Source organism: Dasypus novemcinctus, chromosome 27, assembly GCF_030445035.2.
Source record: "Dasypus novemcinctus isolate mDasNov1 chromosome 27, mDasNov1.1.hap2, whole genome shotgun sequence".
NCBI classification, from domain to species: domain Eukaryota; kingdom Metazoa; phylum Chordata; class Mammalia; order Cingulata; family Dasypodidae; genus Dasypus; species Dasypus novemcinctus.
Window position 1 is genome coordinate 2,297,251 of NC_080699.1, and position 27,266 is coordinate 2,324,516.

Genomic DNA, 27,266 nt, shown 5'->3' on the forward strand with positions numbered 1-27,266 from the left:
CTTAATGGTGAAAGACTGAAAGTTTTTCTGCTGAGTTTGGGATCAAGGCAAGGGTGCCCACTGTCTCCACTGTTACTCAGTATTGTGCTAGAAGTTCTAGCCAGAGCATTTATGTGAGAAAAAGAAAAGGCATCCAAATAGGAAAGGAAAAATTTTGTTATTCACTGAAGAGATTATCCTATACTGGAAACTCAAAGACATAAACGACCTGTATTCAGAAAACTATAAAACTTTTCTAAAAGAAACCAAAAAAGACCTAAATAAATAGAAGGATACTCTGTTCATGGATTAGAAGACCAAATATCATTTAGATGTCAGTTCCACCCAAAATGGTTTACAGATTAATGGAATCCCAATAAAAATACCAGCAGCCTTTTTTGCAGAATTGGAAAATCCAATTGTCAAGTTTATCTGGAAGGTCAGGGCCCCAGAATAGCCCAGAATATCTTTTGAGTAGAACAACGAGGTTCGAGTATTCTCACTTCCTGACTGTAAAGTATGTTACTGTAAAAACAGCATGATAAAGATAGACAGCTTGACAAATGAAATAAAATTGAGAGTTCAGAAATAGACCGTCACTCACATCTGTGGTCAAGTTACTTTTGACATGGCTGTTAAACCCACCGAGCTGGGTCAGAACAGTCTATTCAATAAATGGTACTGGGAGAACTGGTTATCCATATCCAAAAGAAAGAAAGAGGACCCTTACCTCACACCTTATACAAAAACTAACTCAAAGTGAATCACGGCTCTAGATATAAAAGCTGTAATCATAAAACTGGTAGCAGTAAATGTAGGGAAACATTTTCAAGATTTTGTGGTAGGTAATTTCTTACACGCCAAGCAGTAGCAATGAAAGAAAATATAGATAAATGGAACTTCCTTAAAATGAAACACTTTTATTCTTCAAAACACTTTGTCAAGAAAATAAAAAACCTACTCAATGGAAGAAAATATTTGGAGACCACATATCTGATGAGGCTTTGACTTCTGTGTTATATGAAAAGATTATACAAGTCAACGATGAAAAGACATGCAGCCCAATTTAAAAATGAGCAAAAGACTTGAATAGAACATTTGTCCAGAGAGGGAATACAAATGACCTAAAAGCAATGAAAAGTCGCTCATCACTAGCTAGTAGGGAAATGCAGATCAAAAGTACAATGAGATAACATCTCCCTTACAGGGTGGCCATTATTGAAAGAATAGAAAACTTCAAGTGCTGGAGAGGATGTGGAGAAGTCCTTCACTGTTGATAGGACTATAAAATGGTGCAACATTTAGTGAAGATGTAGTTCAGTGGACTAGTGCCTACCTCCCATTTACGAGGTACCATTTGAATTGCTAGTATCTCCTTTAAAAAAATGATGCAATCTTTGTGGAAAACAATATGGCATTTCCTCAAGAAATGAAATATAGAATTGCCATATGATCCAGCAGTCCCGCTGCTAGGAATATATTCAGAAGAACTGAAAGCAAGAATGCAAAGATATTTGCACACCAATGTTCTTATCAACATTATTTACAATTACCAAAAGATGGAAACAAGTGCCCATCAGTGTATCAGTTGTTAAGCAAAATGTGGTATATACATATGATGGAATACTATTCAGCTATAGGAAGAAGTGAAATTGGGATGCCTATGACAACATGGATGAACCTTAAAGATACTAGGTTGAGTGAAATAAGCCAGATACAAAAAGACAAATATTTTATGGTCTCACTGATGTGAACTAAACACAATGCGTAAACTTTTGGAGTTAGAGTGTAGGGAATAGGTTAATAGGAGACAGACTGTGGGTTGAGAAGGGGGAGCTGATGCTGAATGTATGTATGATGTTTAATAAGGTTGATTTTAAACATGTAGAAATGGATAGCGTTGATGGTGACACATAAGTATAACACTGCTGATTTATAAATGTGATTTTGGCTGAAAGGGGTAGTCTAGGGAGGTTAATGTTAATTGAAAGACAGCTACAAATACCCTAGGGACTATATAATATAATTTCAGTGGTAGGTAAGTCCTGTTAAAAGAAATGAAAGAAAATTCTCTTTCATACAATTTTAAGAATATGGTGATGCACGGGAAAAAATACAACTAATGTACTTTATAGACTATAGTTAACAGTAATATTGTTATCTGTGTAGCAAAAGCAAAGGAAGTACGGTGCTACATGTCAAATAAAAAGATGTAATTTACTTATGAGATTTGGATACGATCAAGCATTTTTTTTTTTTTTCATTTTCTTCATTAACAAGAAGATCTGGTCACATCATTTAATCTGTGCTCATTTATTCATCTTTCAGAACACTGGAGAAACAATTGAGTTTGGCTTTGGATTAAATAAGATAAATATGCCTGGACAGTACTTTTTCAAATACTGCTTCCATAATTTGTTAAACTGCCTTTTGTCTGTTATTTTATTTTTTGAAGTTGAAGTCAAGTTAAATATTTAAAAACTTATCTTGTAGTTTTTTGTCTTTTTGTGGCCATACTGATATGAAAGGGTGTCTCATTGTAGTTTTGATTTTGATTTCCCTAATCATTAGTAATGTTGAGCAGTTTATCATGGATTGTGGTTTTTTTGCCATTTGTATTTCTTCTTTGGATAAATGTCTCTTCAGGTCTTTTCCCTGTGTTTTAATCAGGTCATTTGTGTTTTTATTGTTAAGTTGTAGCATCTCTTTTATGTCTTGGATATTAAACCCTTATTCAGAGATGTGGTCTTCAAATGCTTTCTCCCATTGAGTTGTCTGCTTTTTTACCCTTTTGACAAAGTCCTGTGGGTGCAAAAATGTTTAATTTTGAGGAGGTCCTGTTTATTTTTTTTCTTGTTACATGGGCTTTGAGTGTAAAGTCCAAGAAACTACCACCTACCACAAGGTCTTTAAGATATTTTCCTGCATTTTCTTCTAGTAGTTTATGGCCCTGGCTTTTATATTTAGGTCTCTGATCCATTTTGAAGCGATTCTTAAATAGGGAATCAGATAGGGATCCTCGCTCATTCTTTTGGTTATATAGATATCCCATTCTTCCAGCACCATTTGTCGAAGAGACTATTTTGTCCTGTTAACTTAGGCTTGATAGGTTTCTCAGAGTTTTATTTCTGGACTCTCAATTCTATTCACAGGTCAGTGTGTCTCTCTATGCCAGTACCATGCTGTTTTAATTACTGTAGCTTTGTAATATGTGTCAAAGCCAGGCAGTGAAATTCCTGCCATGTTGCTCTTTTCTTCAATGCTTTGAGCTATTTGGATGCACTTTCCCTTCCAAATGAATTTGATAATTGCCTTTTCTATTTCTGTAAAGTAGGCTGTTGAAATTTTGATTGGTATTGCATTGAATTCTTAAATCAGTTTGGGTAAGATCGACATCTTCATGATATTTAGTTTTGAAGTTCCATTTGTTTAGGTCTTCATTAATTTCTTTTAAGCATTGTTTTGAAGTTTTCTGCATATAGGTCCTGTGTGACTTTGGTTAAATTGATTCCTAGGTATTTGAGTCTTTTTGTTGCTATTGTAAATCAAATTTTTTCCCTGATTTTCTCCTCAGATTGTTCAATACTAGTGCACAAAAACATTACTGATTTTTATGTATTGATCTTTTATCCTGCAACTTGGCTGAACTCATTTATTAATTCAAATAGCTTTCTCATAGACTTTCAGAATTTTCTAATTATAAGATGTCATCTGCAAATAGTGAGGCTTTTAGTTCCTCATTTATTATTTGGATGCCTATTTGTTTTTCTTGTCTAATTGCTCTAGCCTAGAACTCATAGCACAGTGTTGAATAACAGTGGTGACAGTGGACATCCTTGTCTTGTTACCATTGTATTAGTCAGCCAAAGGGGTGCTGATGCAAAATACCAGAAAATGGTTGTTTTTTTTAAAGGGTATTTATTTGTGGAAGGAGCTTACAGATACCAGGCCATAAAGCATAAGTTACTTCCCTCACCAAAGTCTATTTTCACATGTTGGAGCAAGATGGCTGCTGACGTCTGCGAGGGTTCAGGCTTCCTGGGGCTTGCATCTGTTTTCTCAGTGAGCTTACTTCCTGGGGTTCCAGCTTAAGACTTTTAGCATCAAACTCCAACATCAAAAACCCTCAACTCTGTCCTTTGTCATGTCTTTAATCTGTGAGTCCCCACCCCACCACCTAATGACATGGCCCAGTAAAGCCCTAATCGTAACTTAATCATGCCCAGGTGCCAACCATATTACAAATATCATCCATTATCTATTTTTGGAATTCATGACCATGTTGAACTGCTACACCGATCTTTAGAGGGAAAGCTTTCAACCTTTCCCCATTGTGTATGATGTTGGCCATAGTTTTTTTATTTACTGCGTCCATCTCCTCCCCTCCTCCACCCTCCACCCCCATCCTGGAAGGGCTCCTGGGACACAGCAGACCAGATCTGTGGGTCAGAAGCTGAGTCAGCCTTAGGCTGTGTCCCTCTCTCTCCCCTTGCCCCGGCTGGTGGATCCTTGCAGTCCCCTTTGTCTGTAGCTGGCCAAGAGGCCTGAGAATTCTAAAGTGTCTTCAGTGTGAGAGAGGGTACCTGAAGTAGCAGCTGCTGGTTTTAACTCAAAATTTTGCTATCGCAATTTTTATCCTTTGTCCTTCTCTCTTCTGGGTGGTGTCCAGCCTTCGCCTGGTGTCCTAAATCTAGATCATTTTTTTCCAGGCCGTTTGAGCCTGTCCTCCAGCTGTTTTTCTGGGAGAGAAGAGAGTCCCGTGTCTTTCTAGTCCAGCATCTTCCTAAAAGTCTCTCAAAAAAACTTTTTTTAAATTAAGCTGTGTGATAATTCATAATGCTTTGTAGGAGCTTTGGCCATCTTAGGTACTCACCCTGTTTTCAATCTCTCTTCCAAATAGTTTGATTAATGATAGATATCAGTCCTTTTGTTGCATATGCAGACACTTACTTTAATAGACTGAGCATTTATTTACTCAAATAGTACTTTTGAGATTTGTTCTCTTTCAAGCTCTTTGCCCCCTTTAATTTTTATAGCCATGTTGTATGTTTAATATTTGCCTTCTTAAATCAGCTCACATAGTACATGTTTTTGTTTTTTTTTTTTTAATTGAAATAGAGTCTTCAATTTTAATAAAGTTTAGATACAGTGTGGATATTTTGATCACCTTTATCCCAGTAAGATTTTTACTGGTTAAGTTTGTAGTGTTTCTTTGTACTTTTTTGGGTGCAAATTATTCTGGATGCAGATTCTGGTGTTTTGTACTGTTTTGGATGCAGATTATTCTGGGACATTTCATAAATATTCAGGAATTATATAGAGAGGGGCTCGGGGTAAATTCAGTTACCTGTAGCAGTTTCTGGTGCTGTAAAAAGACATCACTTTTCTGAATACACATTTTACAGTACATATATTTAAAATCAGTATATTAATTAAATTGTGAATCCCTTATTTAAATATTTCTGTACAGCAATTGTATTCAAGCTGTGTGGGCATTATTTACTTTTTTAGTGTCTGGAAACACTTTAAAAGTTTTAAGTAATCATTTCATTCTACTGTATATATGTCCCTATCAGTGGAATGTATGGACAGTCTGATCCTTGGTCATGAATTTTATTTTGTCACATGCTACTTGTGTTTTAATTTTGAAAGATAATTTCTGTATTTTTATTTTTCAGAACATCCTAGCTGAACCTTCAAGGTCCAATGGAAATATGGTTCGCCATTCTTCCTCTTCATACGTAGTATATCCACCCGATAAGCCTTTCCTTAATAGTGATATACGACGCTCTCCAAATAAGCCTACATTTGCCTATCCAGAAAGCAACAGCAGAGGTAATGGAGCCTAACAAAGTAGTTGCTATCTGTACTTAGTCACCGCTTAAAATGTCTTAATTGTGTCTTCCATTTATTTTAGAATTAGAGGGGAAGAGTATTTTTACCCATCCTTCCTGCTGTTAGCCTTCGCAAAGTATACTGCTTTTCTTGTGTTCCTTATCTTGATGGTTAACACTGTCTTCCACCAAATCACCAAAGCTGAAATCCTTCAAGTCATCTGTGATTGCTGTGCGTCTCCAACATCAGTCAAGAACCAAGCCTTGTGTTTCTGCTTCTGAAATTTACCAAAAGTCAGTCGGTCTGTTTTCCTTCTCCTTGCTTTGGTTCAGGCTCTCGTGCTTTGATAGATAATTGTATGACACTTCACAGTTCCAGTACCTCTCCAGGGCTCACATGAGAAAGTCTTAGGCTTGTGTTTGGCCTGGACCTACTGTCTTAACAGCTTCATCCCTTGCCTCTTTTCCATTCGTACCTGCTGTCTTAGTTTGCTAGGCTGCTGGAATGCAGTATACCAGAAATGAGTTGATTCTTATATAGGGGGTTCTTAGCTTATAAACTTAAGAGTTCTGAGGCCGGAAAATGCCCACGTCAAGACGTCCCCTGGAGACGTTCCTCCCCCTGAAGACCCTGAGTGGTGAGACACACGCACGGCAGCACTTTCTGCTGGCCTCCTGCTCTCCCAGGTTTTGTCTCAGCTTCTAGCTCCTCCGGCTTCTCTTTGTGATTCTGTGGGCTGTTCTCTGTCCGTACTCGTCCCGTTTATAAAGGACTCCAGGAAGAGGACTGAGGCCCCCTGGGTCATGGTCAGAAGGCCCCACGGTAGGTTTACAGGCACAGGAGTGGATTAGCTGTAAGGACGTGACCTGCTGGGGTCTGCCCAGCCTTCAACTCTCACAGACACACCTTCTCCCCCTCTGTTCTTCTGTTAATGTCTAGTCTTATGTTTGTTTGTTTGTTTTGTTTTTGTACTATATTGACTGCCTTCTCTCTGTCTGGATATATTTTTCATCTTTTCCTTATGGTTACCATAGGAAATGTACCATCTTAAATAGATAGCAATCCTTTGGTTTGATACCAACTTGACTTCAGTAGCATACACATACACTTCTCCTATACCCCTCCGTCCCCCCACCTATTTTTGTACTTTTTACAGATTATAACTTTGTACATTGTATGTTTAAACCATAGATTTAAGATTACTTTTTATGCATTTGTATTTTAGCACCTATAGGAAGTAGGGTTTCATACCAAATAATACACTGCGGTAATACAGGCATTCATAATTACCCGAATGGCTACCCTTACCACCAGTCTTTATTTCTTTATGCTGTTTTGAACCAGGGTCTAGTGTCCTTTCTCTTCAGTCTGAAGAACTCCCTTTAGCGTTGCTTATAGGGCAGGGCTGCTGGTCATGAGCTCCCTCAGCTTTTGTTGATCTAAGAATGCCATAATCTTGCCTTTATTTTTGAAAGAAAATCTTACCAGATGTAAAAATCTTGGTTAATGGTTGTTTTCTCTTCATGGTTTCTGATGAGAAATCAGCATTCACTCTGATTGGGACTCCCTTGTACATAACACATTGCTTTCCTCTTGGAACTTTAAGAACTCTCTCCCTGTCCTTTGCATTTGACAGTATGTGACAGGCTGTATTTTTCTACAGTATCCTAGTAATTGTTCTCCGGGCTGCTTTGATGTGCATTATTATTGTTATACCTTCCTGTTGAATTGACTTTATCAGTATATAGTGATCTTCTTTTTCCCTGACAGGTGTTTTTTAACAAATCAGTTTTATTGATAAATACTGATAAAGTATACAGATTATCTAAAGTGTACAATCAGTAGTATTTGGTATAATCACATAGTTGTGCATTCATCACTTCAGTCAGTATTACAGTATTTGATAATTTCAGTAACAAATTCACAAAATGTTTTTAGAGCAATTTTTTTTTTGTAAGATTTATTTATTTTTTATTTATTTCTCTCCCCTTCTCCCCCTCCCCCCCGTTGTCTGCTCTGTGTCCACTCACTGCACTTTCTTTCCTCTGTGTCCGCCTGTGTTGTCAGTGGCACTGGGGATCTGTATCTCTTTTTGTTGCATCATCTTGCTGCATCAATTCTCTGTGTAGGCAGCGCCACTCGTGGGCGGGCTGCGCTTTTATTGTGTGGGGCGGCTCTCCTTATGGGGCACACTCCTTGCACGTGGGGCTCCCCTATGCGGGGGACACCCCTGTGTGGCACAGCACTCCTTGAGCACATCAGCACTGCGCGTGGGCCAGCTCACCACACGGCCAGGAGGCCCTGGGTTTGAACCCTGGACCTCCCATGTGGTAGGCGGACGCTCTATCTGTTGAGCCAAGTCCGCTTCCCAGAACAATTTATTTTTGAAGTAATGAAATTGTTCATAACAGTTGTTGACTTAAAGTTTATCTGATATTAGCATAGCTACCCCAGCTTTCTTTTGGTTACCTATTATATGGTATATTTTCCCCCTCCTTTCATTTTCACCTTATGCCTTGAATTTAAGGTGAATCTCTTATAAATAGTATATAGTTGGGGCTTTTTTAATCTATTCTGCCAATCTCTGCCTTCAGCTGGAGAATTTAATTCATTTACATTTAAGGTAACTACTGATAATTCATACCTTTTGTCTGCTTTTTTGCTATTGGTTCTTTTTTCCATGGATGTTTACTTTCATATGTATTTGTTTTTGGTATTGTACCAATGTGAGTCATTTCTAGTATTTTGAGTATATATTTTTCATATGCTTTTTTTTCTTTAAATCCCTAACTGTAATATTGTGTTTGTTTTTTCTAAGACTTTTATTCACTGTTTTCCACCCCCACCCCCCAGTGGCTCCCTCGTCTATCTGCTCATTGTTTCCTTTTCCCTCACCAGGCACTGAACCTGGGACCTCCCGTGTGGGAGGTGGGTGCTCAACTGCTTGAGCCACACCCGCTCCCTATTTTCTTGCTGTTATCATGGGGCTTAAGTTTAACATGGAAATCTATACAATCATGTTTGATTTGATGCCATTTTAGTACCAGTAGCATACACAGACACTGTTCATACCTCTCTTTCTCCACCTTTTTGTTGTACTTGCTACAGGTCATATCATTATACATTGTATGTGCAAAACCATCAAAGTTATCAGTACTTTCTGTGTATTTGCATTTAGAAACCATATGGAGCTAACAGTGGAGTTACAAACCAAGAAGCACAGTCCAGCAGGACAGCGAAGGAGTCCTCCGCAGCACAGCCTGTGAGCCAGGCTCTGTGGGGACAGGGTTCCCAGCCTTTGTTTATCTGGGACTGTCTTAATCTCACCCTCATTTTTTAAAGACAATCTCACTGGGCGTAAAACACTGGGTTGGCAGTTGTCTCTTCAGCTTTTTAAATGTTTTGTCCCACTGTCTTCTTGCCTTCATGGTTTTTGGTGAGAAATCAGCATTTAATCTTATTGGGGTATCTTTGTACATACCACAGTGCTTTTCTCTTACAGTTTTCTGGACATTCTCCTTGTCCTTGGCATTGGACAGTTTGACTGCTGTGTTTTAGGCATCGTTCTCTTTTGACTTTATTCTGTTTGGGGCTTGTTGAGTTTCTTAAATGCATATGTTCATGTTTTCCTTTAAGTTGGGCAAGTGCTCTCATATTTCTTTAATAGTCCTTCTGCCCCCTTCTCTTTTCTCCTTCTGGGACTCCCATAATTCAAATAATATTATGCTTGTTGGATTCTAACAGGTTTCTTATTCTCTCTTATGCTTTTCTTACTCCTTTTTCTTTTTGCTCCTCAGTCTGAATCATTTCAGTTGTCTGTTCTTCAGATTCACTGATTCTTTTGCCCTGCTCCAATCTGCTGTTCAACTCCTCTGTGGAATTTTTCATTTCAGTTACTGTGGTCTTCAACTATAGTATCTGTTTGGATCCTTTTAAAATTTTGTCTCTATTGAGATCCTTATATTCATTCATTTTTTTCCTGATAACTTTTAATTCTTTCTCCGTGGTGTCCTTTTTCTCCTTGAGCATATTATTAAAGTCTTTTTCCAGTGTGTCCAAAGTGTGGTTTTCTTTGTGGGTGTTTTTTGTTTGTTCTTTTTGTTTGTTTGTTTTCATTTTTATCTCCTTCTTTTTCATGGTCATCATTTCCTTTTTTTTTTTCTTATACTCTTTTGTTGTACACTGTACATTTTATTTTATTTTATTTTATTTTTTAAAGGTTTTTTTTTTTTTTAAGATTTATTTATTTATTCCCGCCCCTCCTCCCCCGTTGTCTGTTCTTTGTGTCTATTTGCTGTGTCTTGTTTCTTTGTCCGCTTCTGTTGTCTGTCAGCGGCATGGGAAGTGTGGGCGGCGCCATTCCTGGGCAGGCTGCACTTTCTTTCCCGCTGGGCGGCTCTCCTTACGGGTGCACTCCTTGCGCGTGGGGCTCCCCTACACGGGGGGCACCCCTGCATGGCAGGGCACTCCTTGCGCGCATCAGCACTGCGCATGGGCCAGCTCCACACGGGTCAAGGAGGCCCGGGGTTTCAACCGCGGACCTCCCATGTGGTAGACGGACGCCCTAACCACTGGGCCAAGTCCGTTTCCCATACACAGTACATTTTAATATTTTAAAGTCTTAACTCTGGGATTTACTCCCTGAGCTGTCAGTTCCTTCAGTTTGGATACAGCTTGTTACTTGACTGAGATTTCCTTGAATGCCAGGAGCTAAGAAAGAAAGAAACCAAAGTACAAACCACCTTGTACAGATCTTGCACATAGGCTCTCATTGGCTGGTAGTCGTGAGAAGTTGAGCCCCCTGGCAAGAAGATGAGCCTGAGGCACATGTGCAGTGCAGCCCTCTGTCTTTTCTGCCAGTGTGTCATATCGTGGGCTTGGGCTTCCTTGCGGCCATAACTCAGATAGTGGATTCTGCCTGTAATCCTATTAATAGAAGAGAAAAAGATTAAGAAAGTAATTGTACTTTGGGACAGTTATAAATTTTGTATACTTAGCTAAATATCTTTTTATCATATTATAAAAATGTTTTAGGTGTTTTTACCATAGTTATTAGGGTTTTTTACTTGAGTTCCTAGCACATTTCAGAGATTCAAAAAATATTCTTTAAGTGGATCTAAAAAAAAAACCAATTACAATTTTTTTGTTATTTTAAAAATTTTATTTTAATAGCACATAAAAAACCTAAACTCCCTCCTTTTTAACCACATTCACATGATTAACTTTTTGTATTCAAAGAATGAATTTTCACTGAATCCATCACATTTATTTTTTATGTAAATAAGCTTATTCTTTTTGAGTGATATTTCTTTTATATTGTTATAGTATCTGTGTTTGTATTTGGCAGCCATTTTTTCTGCTCTGAAGAATCTTCAAGAAAAGATTCGACGTTTGGAACTTGAAAGAATTCAGGCAGAAGAAAGTGTGAAAACCTTGTCTAGAGAAACAATTGAATATAAAAAAGTACTGGATGAACAGATACAAGAAAGGGAGAATTCAAAGAATGAAGAATCAAAGCACAATCAAGGTATTTTTAATTATGAAGAAAAAGAAATATATATCAAAATAGGTACTATAAAATATTCTAAAAGCAATTACACATTAGTCTTTTCTTAGGGTACCTTAAAATTGCATTGTACTCAGGCACATTCAGGCATTTACTGACTGACTGCAAGGCAGAATGGACTAGCGTATACAAAAAGAATAACCTGAAAAGGTTTCCAGGGCTACTGGAAAGTAATAGATTCAGTTTCTCTTCAAATAGCTTGTTAAAAAAAAAAACTGTTACATGGGTGAGCTAATTTCTACTTCTCTTGTATATTCTTTTTAGAACTAACATCTCAGTTGTTAGCTGCAGAAAATAAGTGTAATCTTTTAGAGAAACAATTGGAATACATGAGAAATATGATAAAGCATGCAGAAATGGAGAGGACATCTGTATTAGAGAAACAGGTATGACTCCTCAGATTCATACTCAAGAACAGCTGAGTAATGGAGAAAATGAAGCTACAATAAAGACATTTTTCCTTGTGAAGACTTAGAATGATCATGTCTGATTTTATCTTAAGTAACCTTAAGTCCTTGTGGATAGTGTTACTAGCATCAGTTCATTTTGTAAAACTACTAGAATAAGATTTGAAGAAAAAGTGAACTATTGATTTTTTTTTTCTGCTCAGCTATAAGGAGTTCCCTCTGGCTCGCCCTTGCACACTACTGTGTCATCTGCACACAGCTTTGGTAGCTTCTGCTTTTGTACGGTGGACTAGTCCAGGATTGACATTACTCGGGATCAGTTATGGTGTCTGAAGGTTTAACTGGCTGTCTTAATTATTTTGTATTTGATAGAGTTTTACTTAAAAAAATGGGAAAAAGGCTGTTGGAGTTACCTAGTTTGTAGTTGAGTCAATCCTAACAAGATGGTAAGTAATAGGATTCGAAATTAAAAGATATGGATTCAAGACTCAGCTCCACAATTAGTTCTGTGATCTTTTAAAGTCATTTTAGCTTCGATCCTACATTTTAAACTGAATAATCATAATATATTCCTCTTGTTTAATGGCTCAAGTGAAATAGATTTAAGAGTTTTTCACACTTTGTAAAACAATAGCTTTTTTAGCAAAAATGTTTTGCTGGGTCATACCAGATATCTTTGTATTTAAGTAATCTGCACATTTGTTAGAAAATTTGTGCATTATCAGTCATGAATATATTTTTTAAAACATCCCTCTCCCTATTATGAATCTGGAATTTGAGTTTATCACAAAAACCACCATTTCTGGGCATCTTAGCTTTACTATGAAAAATGTGAAAACTTCCTACATGCTTAATATACTGGACAGTACAGTATAAGAAAGAAATATGAATACTTCCTGCCCTCCGTCTGCTTCCAGTCCTAGCTGGAGAGATTAGACTTAAAAGAAATAATTGAATATATATGTATGACAATAATTGAGAGGATGCCTCTGTAATTCTTACACACATTATAACGTTCTAAATTGTACATTGAGTTTATTTCAGTGATAATATTTTTTCATTTCTAATTGGGTCTTTTTCAGTTCACCTATTTTGGTTATTTATAAGGTGCTATTTATGGATTTCACTCCTTTTATCTTTTTGAACATTGTGAACATTTCTCAACTTTTAAAAATGTATCTGAAGTTCTCTGAATGTTAATCCTCTCATTTGTTGCATCTGCTAATTCTCTTCTATGGTGTTTTGTTTCCTTATGGTAATTGATTTTTTATGGTGAACTCATTTAAGAGTTGTTTGCCTTGAGAATCTCACACTTTCTAAGTTGTATAACCAGCCTTATCCGGTAGCTATGAATTTGCCATTATTGTTGAAACTTGATGGGTTTCTCTGGTTCTGGTCCAGATTGATGTTAATTTATTGGCTTGGGGTTCTTATATCATCCAGCTTGTACATGCCAGAGATTTTGCATTGTGTCCACTCACGTCTTACATACCAAGGCTCCTGTACGGCCCCGTGAAATCTGACTTCAGTATTTCCTCACTGCACCGCCTTTGAGATCCTTTTTGTTTTTGGTGTCTAGAGAGGTCCCTTTCTTGCTTCCAAATTTGCTATGTAAAAATTTATTGCTGTTCTTGGGAAGGTGGGAGGGTTAATTCAATCCTCCACATTGACTTGAAATTGCAAAAGACCATGTTCAGGCATTTTCTTAATTGGGAGCTTCCAGTGCTCAGGTAGCAAAGCTTCTGTACAACAACTCTAAGCAGTGTTGACTAATATATCCAGGAGATGGCAGTTACATGCGTGTAATAGAAGTTTTTGGATTATAGCCATTATTTTAAATAGCACCTTTAATAAGAGTAGTGTAATAATAGTAGTTCCAATATTGGAAATTAAACACGATTTGTGCCAATTTTAAGTTAATATATTCTTTTAAGAGCTATCGTTATCCACTAAAATGTCTAGTAGTGCATACAAACTATTAATAATTATTGACTTGTATGACTTTGTCATTTTTAAAGTTCTACTTGTATGATATCCTATTTCTGTTTACTTGATTATGAAGATACTGTATTTACAAGGGCAGGTTTTTTACCAAGAGAACTCAGTTTAGCATATTTCAGCTTACTAATTTAATGGTTTACCCTGTGACTCCGTCCTTAAATTCCTATAGGTGGAAATCTTTTCAAATCCTCCACCCTAAACCTGGAAAGAAACTAAAAAAAAATGTTTCACATAGGATTTAGAAGTGGTGTAAATGAAAAATAACAAAGCCATAATTGTTGTTTTAGGAGATTCCTTAAAGGGAACCAGACTAATTGAATGTGTGTGTGCGTAGTATATATGTGTCCAGAAAATCCCTACTCTGCTGGGATACATAGTCTCCCTATATAGAAATAATAGTACAGAGTAAAAACAAGATTATACTTGTATTTATTGATATTCCTGTCGTTTCATTTTATTATTGTTTTCCTAGAAATCATCTATGGCATCTTAAGTTGTTGCATGGAAAGCTAGACAAATCGCATATAGTGTATTCTGAGATACTATTAGTGTTCATTGATTTTTTAGAGTTTTGATTATCAGATTGTCATGCTCTATTTAATGTTGTTTCCCAGGTTTCCCTAGAAAGAGAACGACAACATGATCAAACACATGTTCAGAGCCAGCTTGAGAAGTTGGATCTTCTTGAGCAGGAGTATAACAAGCTGACCACCATGCAGGCCCTTGCAGAAGTCAGTGAGCGTCTGCTTTACTATTAACACAGTTACACCCGTTTCTTTGTAAATTGATTTTTTTAAGTTCCTGAATATTTATTGAAATAAAAGGTGAACGTGCTGCAAAGAAATACATAGGAGTTTAAAAAAAGAAACATTTGGAGAGAATGTTCACTTTTACAGTCTGTGGGTATGAGGAGTGAGTTCTTGGTGAAAATGCTGAATATCCTTAAGTCATGGATGACTTGTTTTAAACTGTTCTCTGAACTAGTTCTAATTTAATTGATTCACTTAGTCTCAGTGGCATTAACTATGTCCTAAAATTGCAGATTTAGCCTCCATGTAGCCTGTTTCCCATCACACAGACTTCTGTTCTTCAGCCATAGATTTTACCCATAATTCTGTCCACCTACCTCACAGCTACCTCACAGTCAACTAATAATTGATCATAAGGGAGAGTGTCGTGGGTGCTGGCAAGCCTAGAACCATTCCTAGAGTAAACTCACCAGTTTTGACATATCATGCTAAAACGTAAGACATGTTCCTGTGCTGCTAGGTTAAAATTTTACCAGTAGACACTGAGACATTTTTCTCCCACTATAATCATTTTTTAATGTTTTTATCACTAGAAAAAAATGGAAGAGTTGGAAGCAAAACTCCGTGAAGAAGAGCAGGAAAGGAAACGTATGCAAGTTAAGGCAGCCCAGGTAAGGTGCCAGGGAAGCAGGTGGGTGCCTCAGGCTTCTCGCTGCTCTTCATGCAGTGAGAAAGATTACATCCAGACAGCCCCAGATTATTTCTAGTGTAGAAAAAAGTCCTTAGCTTAATGCAAAAAATCACAGACATGTATTTTTACAGTGAAAGAGTAAAATTTGAGCAATTCTTGACACCGTGGCCACCAGGTAGGGAAGGTGAGGCAGTGTAGGTTCACCAAAAAAACACTGACTTTATATATACCAATCAGAACCACCTTTCTAGAAGGTAAAGAGGCTTATTTATAGACTCGTAAAGTACCCCTGTTTATAACGAAGACTCTTCCCTTAGCGTTTGCTCAGAAACCTCCCAGATGCTCTCCACCTTCCCAGGGCTTTAAGGTTCATAATGTTTGCATTGTCTTCTTTCATTATGATATTAGCACAAGAAGCAGGGCTTCATTCCAAAACAAGCAGGTGGGAGCCTCTGCCAGTCAGTCTGTGGTCAGAGGCCAGCAGTGTCCCAGGCTCACTTCATATATATGCAATCGCAGGAACATAAGCAGTTTATTATCACATCCTTGTTACTGTCTTTCAGGACATCTGTGAATTCATCAACTTAACATATTGTTAAGCCTGATACATTTTCCTTCTCTAAATATTAAATATTTGCCTTATGAACAATTTGTAGGTTTCTATTTTGTTCCCTCCATACACCTTCTGAGTCACATAGCCACTTGGCTTTCTCTCTGACCACCAGCAGATACTGACGTCGTTTTCTAGGGCTGTCTGTTATAACAAAGTGCCAGAAACTGGGTGGCTTAGAACAGCAGAGCTGTGGGCCTGAGGCGGCTGGGCAGGGCGGGCAGCGGGCAGGGGTCGGCAGGGCCACGCGCCCTCCTGGCCTCCGCCGGCCTCGCCGGTCCTGCCTCTGTTGGCCGTGCTGCTGTCCCCTGCACGTGTGTGCTCCTTCCCTCCGGAGGCGCCACTCACGCGGGGTTAAGGACCCACCTGGTCACGCGGGCCGATTCCCATGAAGGTCGTAGCGACAGGTTGCGAGGGTTAGGCCTTGAGCGTATCGTTTTGTGGGACACAGTTCAACCCAGTTCAGCTAAATCGATTATTGCTGATCACGTAATACTGTAGGTTTTGAGCTCTGATGGGAGCATTATTGTAGTGGAAGAACAATGGGTAGGGATACGCAGTTTCAGGCCTTACTGTGTATCCTAGAGCAAGTCATTTAACCAAAGTAAGTAAAAGATAAGGAAACCTGTTAGAATGTTAGAAATCTATCAATAGGAAATAATTACTGGGAAGTACTAAATAAGGTAGAAGTTAAAATACGCAGAAATTTGTTTTTTGTATGCTGTTGGCACTCATTGGCATCTTAACTCTTCTAGAGTGACAGTTCTCTGTGCATTTGCTCGTATCCAGTCACTTCTAGTGATCACAGGATTTCTTTGCACCATCCAGTGTTTCTGAGCGTTTGTTCTAGCTCTTTCATACTTTCCTATGGAACTTTTAAAACATATTTTAAATGAATTTCACCAACCTTGGAATGTTTAAAATCATCGTGTCTAGGGAAAAACCTGACTATCTGAATTTTTCTTGAAAACTCCAGACAATTTTGATACATAGGCAGGTTTGAAAACCACTATTCTAGGATATTTATTATTTCCAGATCATTTTTCTTATAGTTAAGTGCTTGAGTTTAAAATGAAGGAGTGGCTGCTTTGTGCTTGATACCATGGTAGATGCTGTTTGTGAAAAGAATAAAATACTAAAGCATCAGTTTGGAATTATAACACAGTAGTGCAAGATAAAGACTGGTGTATTGATTTAGAAGAGTTGACAGATGCTGACATATTGGTTTCAGACAGTTATACGAAGATTGTGTGTTTTCACTCAGATAATCCTGTTGGTTTTTACTGGTGTTCAGGTGGCAAATCTCACATTTGAACGATAGCTTTTATTTCTATGTCATAAACATTAGGCTCTACTCTTTTTCCTAGTTGCAGACCGGTCTAGAAACAAATAGACTTATCTTAGAAGAAAAAGCATCTCCGTATGTTCCCAGTACAAGAAAAATTAAAAAAAAGAAGTCAAAGCCACCAGAAAAGGTATGGAAACAGAGACCCAAATAAGTCAGTGTGCTGATTATTGTTTGATATTGTTTATGTGAAAATGTTTATAAACTGTGTGGTACTGCAATGTTGGGAAAGTAAATCTCATTCATTCTCAGTTTCTTCATTAGATAAGCAGATATAAGTAATAGCTACTTCTGAATTTTACCCTGATGGTGAGGTAATAAATTGAAACGACAGTGCACTGTACAAATGTTAGTATTATTCAGTATTCCCCTCTACCTTTTGCTCTTAAATGCTTTTAGTGTATATATATTTTTCTCTCCTTTGAATGCAACTGCTTCTTGGTTGGATACCATTTTTTTCTTTCCTAGCCTTTCTTAGTACTGGATATATGTTGGCAAGTATTATTAGGAGCTCGAGACCATAATGTCAATATAGATAAGGCAGGTAGCTGCCCAGAGGTAAAGTGAATGTTAAGATTGTCTATAGTCAGTTTTTATCAACATGTAATTGTTCTTCTTTCCTTTCAGAGAGGTTCTAGGAACTGTTTTCCTGTACAGCCACATTATAGATTATGCTTGGGTGATATGCCATTTGTAGCTGGAAAGGTGAGTTGTCAGAATGTTGGATTTTTTTTTAGAACTTAGATCTTTGAATTGTGTTTAGTCATCTGCTGTGTGCCTGTAAATGGTGGAAATGTTTTTCTCCTCCCTTTAACAGTGTGGCTCATAGCGATTTAAGAATTGGAATGAGATGGAGGAAGGTTTTATGGGAAGAGGGGAGCGTGAAAGGACACTTTAGAGCAGACTGAGTCTGTGTGGAGGAGAAGTCCTGAACAAAGCCAGAGAAGTCATGAACAAAGTTTGGAGCCGGCGTGGCTGCCAGTAGGGGAGGAGGAGATGAGCAGCACGGGTGGTAGCACTGGACTTCAGGATCCGCCCTGCTGGTTTATGCTTCTTTTCCATGAGCTGTTTCACTGATTGTTTCATGTGTAGATGCCCTTGAAGTCCCAGCCAGATTGTGAGCTTGAAAGGCTTGGGGAAGAGATGTTCTTTTGAGTTTTCATTTTATTTGTTTTATTTATTTACTTTAAACCTTAGTAAACACTTGAGAAATGAACTATTTCCTAGCTTTTTCTGTGCTTTTTATAGATACGTGAGGTACAGATCACTTTTAAGAAAATTCCATTGGCTCCATGTTATACTTTGCCCTAAATTTAATCTCTTCTTGGGTTTTAGACTATCTTTTGATGTTATTCCTTCATTGCTTGCACTTACCAGACTCTGTTTCACCATAAAATCTTTGGGTTGGGAGAGAAACATTATCAGCTCCTGTGGTTATCAGAGTCTGAGCAAGCGTGCGCTTTGAAGAAGGCACCTTCCCAAGCCTCACCACTAACCGGAATGAGAATTTTGTGGTGTGGCACACGAAAGGCCTTTAAGTGCCGTGGTCTCAGGGTACCGTGGGGCCCCTTGAGCGAGTACCGTCTCCACAGTGTTTCCATTCTGTAACACCCAGACTGTGGCGTCTGCTCTGAGTGTCTCCTGCTGGGGCCTTGTCCACCTCAGCCCAGCACATGCGGGACAGCTTTGTGTGGACCCTCCTTAGCCTGAGTTGAACTCGCCCGCTTGTGCATTCTTCTCATTGGCCCTAGTTCTGTCTTCAGAGATCTCCTCAAAACAAATGAACCCTTGACTACTGAAAACTTAAAAATTTTGAAGGTAGCTTTATCCTGTTGCCTCATTCTTTTCTAGGTTAGAAATACCTCGTTTTTCCTACACAGCATAAGGTGTGATTTTTAAGTTTCTTCACCACCTTGTTACCGTCTAAACTGAGCATAGTTCTCTAACATGGTCTAGCATACAGGAGCGTCTTTGTCATGTTCTAGAACGTCTGTTAATTCAGCTTGGCATCATATTAATGGGAGGGGGCACACAGCCACGTGATCCTTTTCACCCAGAGATTCTAGAGTCAGTTGAAGTAACAGGTCTTTTCCTGTAACTGCATCAGCCTCGCTAAGTCCTTTACTTGTGGAGCTGATTTGTTTGTCAGTCTGTCTGTAGTACAAAATTTTTAATGAAGTGAAACTTGAATGGAATAGATTGACCCTGTCCCGCAGTAGAACAGAATTCAATCTTCCAGTGTCCCCAGATCTGCGGTCCCCGAATTTGATCGCCTCAGGGAAGGCTTTGATAAGTTGAACAGGACAGGTCCAAATATAGGTCTTTTCAACCTGGTCTCTCCTTTTGAAGCTATTGGCTCTTCATGTGTACTCTTTAGGAAGGCTTATTCAAGTCAACTAGCTGAGTGTTTTCTCAAAACTATTTGTGAAGGACCAGTTTGTACTTTTAATTCTACTTTGTATAGATCAGTACCTTTGTAAAATGCAGTAAAAATGGATTGCTACAAAAATGAAATAAAAAAGGCATAAGAGGTTTTTTTTTTTACTACATTCAACAGACAGAAAATTGTTTTAATAAATACAATCAGAAGAAAGCAACAGGAAAAAGAATTTCAAAAACTACACACATCGTTTATTCAGTGTGCACATAGGCAATTAATGGAGTGAATCCCCATGCAAGCTGTGAGCAGAATGGAGATCCCCACGCTACACACTCTCCTCCGTGAAGCAAATAGGTCTAGCAACATGGAGAGTGGTTAAGAGATAAATTACATTGGTTCTTGCTAATTAAGGTATAGATGGCATTGCTACTTGGAAGGGAGAATGTATATCACTACTATATAATTTTTAGTTATCTTTTTATTTTAAAAAAATGGATTTGCTTTTAAGTGCTTATGGGTTCATAGGAAGTAGAAAAATACTACAGAAATTTCCCAGGTGTCCTTTACTCAGTTTTCCCTCAATGATAAAATCTTCTATAACTGTAGTATAGTATCAAAATCAGGAAATTGGCATTGGTACAGTCCACAGACCTCATCCACATTTCTGTAGTTTTTCAAGCACTTGTATATTTGTGTGTAGTTCTGTGCAGTCTTGTTATGTTTAGATTTGTAGCTGTAATACCACATCATCTCTGTGATTTTGTCATTTCAAGAATGACATTTAAATGGATTCAGGCATATGTGACCTTTTTAGATGAACATTTTGACTTGGCACGGTGCCTGTGTGTGCCATCGGGTTGGCACATGTGTCCTTTGTTCTTTCCTTTTTGTTACTGACTAGTGTTCTGTGGTTTGTTTAGCCTTCTACCCATTGAAGGACATTTAGGTTGTTGCCAGTTTTTGGCTAATTTTACAAATGAACAGGTGTGCACGTTCATGCACATGTTTTTGTGTGGATATAACTTTCATTTCTCTGGGATAAATGTCCAGGAGTGTGGTTACTGGCTCATATGGTTAATGTATGTTTTGTGTTTAAGAACTGTCCAAATTATTTTCCAGAATATCTATTCCATTTTATATCCCAACCAGTTTCTCTGCAACCTTAACCAGCTTTTGGTATTGTCATTCTTGATTTTAGCTGCTCTGGTAAGATAGCAGTGGTATCCCACTGGGGTTTTAGTTTGCATTTCCCTGGTGGCTAATGAACATCTTTTCATGTGCTTACTTGCCACTGTCCATCCTTTTTGGGCAAAATGTCTGGTTTTATGTCTCTTACCCATTTTTAAATTGGATTGCTTTTTTTACTGTTGAATTTTATGAGTTCTTTATATAGTCTAGATATGAGTCGTTTCATCTCTTAGTCTGTAGCTTATCTTTTCATCTTAAATCTTGGGTAAATCAGAAGTTTTCATTTTAATGAGATCTAGTTTGGTGTTGGATTTTTTTTTTCTTCTGGATTTACTTTTGGTGTCATGTCTGAGTCCTAAGGATTTTCTCCTTTGTTTTCATCTTGAAAGTTAAAGTCTTACATTTTACATTTAAATCTATGACCCATCTGTATCTACAAAAGTATATTGCTGAAATTTTGATAGGAATTTCATTAAATCTGTAGATCATTTTGGGGAGACTGACACTCATTACTGAGTCTTCTAGCCCAGGAACTCAGCGTGTCTTTTATTTATTTAGATCTTTGATATCTTTCATCATTGTTCTTACATTTGTCAGCATACACATCCTAAACCTGTTTTATTAGATTCATGCCCAAGTATTCTGTTTTTTGAATGACTATACATGGACTAAAGTTTTTACTTTGGTTTCTGTGTGGTTACTATTAGTATATAAAAAGTAGTTGGTTTTTGTATGTATCTTGTATCCTGCAACTATGCTAAATTCACTTAAATCTTAGGAATTGATTTTAACTTTTCTTGGGACAGTTTTATTTCTTTGTCACAATTTGTATGCCTTTTATTTCCTTTCTTGCTTAATGTGTTGGCTAGACTTTTCAGTACTGTATTACGTAAAAGTGGTGAGATCCTCTCCTTTTTACTGATCATACTGTAAGTATGATATTAGCTGTTGGTCTTTTGCACATGTTTTATTCACTTGACATTTCCTTCTGTTCCTAGTATGCTGAGTGTTTATACCTTGAAAGTGTGTTGGATTTTGTCATTTGCTTTTTCATCATCAAATGATCTGATCATGTGATTTCCTTTATGTGCTGATGCACTAGATTAATATTGACTTTCAAATATTGAAGCGGTCTTGTACATCTGAAATAAACCCTACTTAGATGTGGTGTGTAATTTTCATATGTTGCTGAATTCAGTTTGCTACCTAACAGTAAAAACTAGGATACATAGAGCATCTGATTAGGTTAGATGGCAGTTTCCAAATCTGGCTGATCAGAATCGACTGGTGGATTGATTGAGGGCGCACTGAGTTTGGAGTGCTGCCTTGGAATCTGCATTTGAAGCATGACACCTAGATGATGGCATTCTGGAAGTACATTGATTAATAGGTGAAGTAGATTTGCAAATACAATTACAATATATTGTGGTAAATGGTATGATAGACATACGTAGGAAGTGCTATAGGTGAGCTGAGAATGGACCATTTAACTGCCTTGGAGTTTTAAGGGACCCTTTAAAATGATATATTTGAACTGGGTTTTAAAAAATGGTGTAAAAGTTGCCACACAAAAGAAACAGTATGTCCTGCAAATATGGTTTGTCCTAATAGAAATTAGGAGATGGTGGGATGTGATGCCAGAGAATGTTAAGATGCAGTTACAGGGTTTCTATACCATGCCAAGGAGTCTGACTATTACAGTCAGTAGGTTTACGTCAAAGAATTTCAAATAGAATATGATCAGAATCATCTTTTAGGAGGAAAGGTGATGGCCCTGGGGTTAGAGACAGATGGATGAGATTGGGGGCAGAGAGACCAGCTCAGGTTTTCTTCCTATGGCCACTAGAAATGGGTGCCGAGATCAAGTGATGTCACTTGCTTGTGTGGTTTTTCTCTCCCCAGTCCACCAGCCCTAGCCACGCCGTGGTAGCCAACGTCCAGCATGTCTTGCATCTGATGAAGCAGCACAGTAAAGCCTTGTGCAATGACCGAGTCGTCAGCAGTGTTCCTTTGGCAAAGCAGGTGTCCTCGCGAAGCGGGAAGAGCAAGAGGCTGGCGGGAAGGCCCCCCTCCTGCGGCAGCGTTGGCGAGGAGCTGGCAGACGTCCTCCAGACGCTACAGGACGAGTTTGGGCAGATGAGCTTGTGAGTGCTGGTGTTGCTACATTTACTTCTAAACCTTGTGTTTTTAATTTCTTGACTTTATTAATCCTCCCTATTGTGTGTTCAGCAAGGAGTTGCTGAGCACAGTCCTTGCAGCAAGTGACTGAGATGTGACAGAACTGAGTATGAGTGACCCTTTCCCTTTCCTAGCAGTTACATACACTGAGTACCAAGGTCGACATCTAAATGTTATTTCCATGTTTGGGTGCTGGAACTTAGGTAACATAAACCTAAATTAATCTAAATTAAGGGTGTCAGTGTTTAAAGAACACGATCCTTCTCTAGAATAATCTAGAAGGGAAAGCAGAACTATAAATGATTAGCTCTTTGAAATTAAGAACTTTTTCCATTTATTTCCAGTGCCTTTCTTGAACTTTTAAAACTATCACTGATAATTGAAAATTTGTTGTGTTATGAAAAAACAGCCTTTTTTAATGCCCCGAGTAGTAGCCCAATGGTGAGTGAGACATAGAGAGGACCTAGCCACAAAACTAAGGAAACTGAACCTCACCCCGCTCTGCTTTGTGTAGTGATCACCAGCAACTAACAAAACTTATCCAGGAGTCACCAACTGTGGAGCTGAAAGAAGACTTAGAATGTGAACTGGAGACATTAGTGGGAAGAATGGAGGCAAAAGCCAATCAAATAACTAAAGTTCGAAAATATCAAGCCCAGGTAACTCAATTTTTATTTCCTTCAAGTTTCTTAAGATTTTTAAAAAATAAACTTTTTTTTCCTTCCAAATATATTAGTTGGATAACACTGTAAGTGTATCATATCTTTACTAAAGACACTTAGTAAATTAATTAAGAATTGTGTTAAGCAAGCAAGAAAAGAAGATTGTTATAATTAGAGTAGATTTTATTTCAGATATATATTTAATACTTTTATCTTCTATCATATGAATAAACTTGCATGATTAATTTCTGAGTTTGCTCAAGTCTTTTAAAGAACACCTGGAAATACTTAAATTTCTAAAGGAATGTCAGGTATAAAAATGTGAAAACAAATTTATACTTAGCCTTACTAATTTTATTAAATAAGTAAAACAACCATTTATTTAGTGTCTACTAATTTGCAGTGGGAAATAACACTCAAGGTTTTTCATCCCGGAAGTAGCAGCCATTCCTGTACTCAGGAGCACGCTGACCGCTGGGGCAGGAACCGCTACCCTGGCCTCTGCTGGACAGAGGCCGTGGTCACGGGAGCTGTGACAGAGGCTGCGGGCTTGGAGGGTGGGCGGCTTTGAGTGACGTCTTAGGAGTAGAAGTAGCAGGTTTCTTTGGATAAGTTGATGTGCTGGGAGAGGAGTAAAGAAGGACGGGGCAGAAGAGGCTTGGCTGCCGTTTCTCTGCAGTCTGCATGTTGCAGGCCCAGGCTGCAGGTGCTAGGGTGCTGTTAACTGAATTCTTGGGGTAAGTCATTCACATCTTAGCGATGCAGAGCCTGGGAGGTGGGCACAAGAAATGCCAGCTCACGGCAGAGCTGGGACCCACCACCACAGCCACAGTGCGTGTCCAAGGAAAGACAGGCGAGGGATTCCAGGAGGAATTACTGGTATAATCTGTTTCTTATACCTTAGACTTTAATTCTCTGATGGAACACCAACATGCCAGTGGCCATTTAGCCAAAGTAAAAATAAAGCTTCCTATTTTAAATTAAACTACTCTAAAAATAATGAAAGAAGAATAAAACAAAATCATTTATAGTAATTAATACATCTCTTCATGAATCTGGAACATGCTTCTTTGCCTGCTCAGTTCTAGAATGCCTTTCTCCTGCCCTTCATCTGTAAAATCCTTTCTGCCTTTCAGTTCTGTTTTTGCCTCCTCCATGAGCCCTCATTCACCCTCCACTGTGCTCTGGCAGCACTTGCGTAGCCCCAGAATTGATGCGTTTGGTCTTGCTTGCTTCTCTGTAGATTGTTACATGTTATAAGCTCTTGGAGGGCTGGCATTACATAATTTTGTAGTGCCCCAGATTCTTCTTTCGGTGCTCAAAGAAAAAAATTGGTTTTAAGGACTATTAAATGACAAGGACAATGGATTTTTTAAGCCTTTTAAAATAGCTAGAGTGTACTATTGGAGTTGTAGTTAATAAGAGCTAAAGGTATTGGTTGTCAGAAGAGAATATTTTCATTCATCTCTCCTTTCCCCCCCTGCCTTGGTTATTTGGTATAGCTAGAGAAACAGAAGATAGAGAAGCAAAAAAAGGAATCAAGAGTCACCAAAAAGCCTCTTGATGAGGAAGGAAACAGCAGCAGCCGTTCTTCTGGAACCACGGGGACCACAAACAAAAAGGACTCTGCCAAGCTGAGACCTGGAGAAAAGAGCAAGAAAAATCTTCAGTTATTGAAGGACATGCAAACCATACAGAATTCATTACAAAGCAGTAGTTTGTGTTGGGATTACTGACTGGTACCAGGCCATAAATTTTATTCAGATAATCTGTACCTCATCAATCAGATGTTGACAAGTTACTTTCCAGGTCTCATACTCTCTTCTGTTGGAATTAATAGCAGGTGTTAAGGGGCTCAAGCTTCAAAGGCTGCTTGGGTTAAGCAGGAAAGGCTTATTAAACCATTTAAATGGAAACCAGGGGATTTTTAAAGGCTGAGAAGCCACACATACTCCTCCTCTTTGTTTGAGATGGATTTGTTTTACTTATATATTGCACTTTGTAAACAAATTACCAATTTTTTTTACTGTGTGATTTTTTAAAAATTTAATATATCTAAATTATCAAAATATGAGACTGTCCCAAAGGAAGTGTTTGCTTGAAAAGTCTCGTTTTTAAATCTTTCCCTGTAATGAAGTGCCCATTTTCCTTTTCTACTACACCATTAAAATATACTTGATTTTGGCTGTTGGTGGAGATTTTCTGTATTTAAATATTTATACATATTTAATATGACTCCTTTCAATCCCTCCATTGGTATCTTCTCAGAGGCTAAGTAAAAATAACTAACTTCCTACTCTGTGTTTACCCTCCCTATTTTGGTTTTTTGGTAATCCAAACATTGATTAGTGTATACACGTGTACTGCTTTTTAATCCACTGTTAAAAGAACAGAAAGACAAGCAATCATTTTAAGGTCAGCTACATGTAAAAATTATGAGTTCTAATTTTTCTTAAAAGTATAAACACTGTTAATGAAGTAAATGAGATTTTGAAATAAAGTGTTTAGAAAGGGAGGGGAGTATGGTAAAGCATATACATTTCCTATTTTTAAATAATACCTGTTTGTAATTATGCTATTCAGTCAAGGCATTATGGTTTTTAATCTGAAACTTGAACCCCTTGGATATTTTTTATTGGTGTACAGCATGGATGTGGTATTACCTGTTCATACACGATTGTCATGTTACTGTAAATCATAATTCTGAGTAGATCAACATGTTAACTTTTTATGAATTTGCCACTGAAGTTCAATAAAGCAGCTTGTTTTAAGGAAACACTGAAACTTTCCTTAACAGCCTGTTAGTAAAGGCATATTTGTTGTAATCTCAAAAAAAAAAAAACTGCCAAATAAGACATGAACACCTAAAAAAGAAGAATATATTGGCGTTTAGTACATAATTTGTTTGCCATTCTCGTGCTTAGAGAGCCCACAAAGACTCGGGGCCTGTGGTGCGCTGCTGGAGGAGTGCGGCTGAGTCTGACGGCGGTGGCAGGGCTCCCGTCTGTGCCTGCGCTGCAGCCAGCCTGACGGTGGGCATCCTGAGCACGAGGCTGGTCATGCCTCTCTGAACTAATTCTCCAGTCGGTGTTCTTCATTTGGGATACTTGTAAATTTCTTGAAATATGTAAGCTGTTTGCACATGTAATATTTTGAGCATGTCTTAAGCGTCAACTAATTACGAGAGACTGAAGGAAGGTGAGATCACTTACCTGCAGAAACGGAAAGCATTTCTCACATCTCAGCCATCATCTCTGTGTTCTTTCGGGCCACGGCTGTGTGACTGGCTTGGGTTGTAGGGGCTGCAGGCCCTAATTGAGAAGAGTTGCTTAAAGGTGGTAATGTCCACCTGCCGCCCAGCTAGGAGTCAAACTGAAATACCCACTGAAGCTTGTGACACCTTCAGGTAAGAACTGAAAGTGAAATGCTGCTTCAGTTCCTTATCTGGGATTTATAGCCAAAGACAGGTTGTCATCTATCCATTTCTGTTGTAGCAGAGATTTACTGTGATGCATTTCCAAGACACATCTTTGTATGTCTAAGATGCTAACAGGATGGTGGTAAACCTGAATTATTTCAGTACAGTGTTGAATGTAGTGGTCACAGTATGTGCACATCGCTATGAGACCACAGAGAAAGGAGGGAGCATGGTGGACTGGGGCATGATGAATCAGG

The 27,266-nt window shown here is 38.2% G+C and overlaps 1 protein-coding gene across 2 annotated transcripts in view; it reads left to right on the forward strand.

The window, feature by feature from the left end:
• Window positions 1–26,367, forward strand: part of CEP57 (centrosomal protein 57) — a 43,430-nt gene extending 17,063 nt beyond the window's left edge. Inside the window, exons 2-11 of one of the 2 annotated variants that reach the window (XM_058289025.2) lie at window positions 5,658–5,814; window positions 11,162–11,341; window positions 11,645–11,766; window positions 14,403–14,519; window positions 15,131–15,208; window positions 17,206–17,313; window positions 17,811–17,888; window positions 22,654–22,895; window positions 23,444–23,588; window positions 25,094–26,367. In XM_058289025.2, coding sequence (XP_058145008.1) covers window positions 5,658–5,814; window positions 11,162–11,341; window positions 11,645–11,766; window positions 14,403–14,519; window positions 15,131–15,208; window positions 17,206–17,313; window positions 17,811–17,888; window positions 22,654–22,895; window positions 23,444–23,588; window positions 25,094–25,327 — 1,461 coding nt within the window. In that variant the 3' untranslated portion in view covers window positions 25,328–26,367. The remainder of the gene's footprint in view (window positions 1–5,657; window positions 5,815–11,161; window positions 11,342–11,644; window positions 11,767–14,402; window positions 14,520–15,130; window positions 15,209–17,205; window positions 17,314–17,810; window positions 17,889–22,653; window positions 22,896–23,443; window positions 23,589–25,093) is intronic. The other variant, XM_058289026.2, reaches the window with a different exon arrangement.
• The last annotated feature ends 899 nt before the right edge of the window (window positions 26,368–27,266 follow it).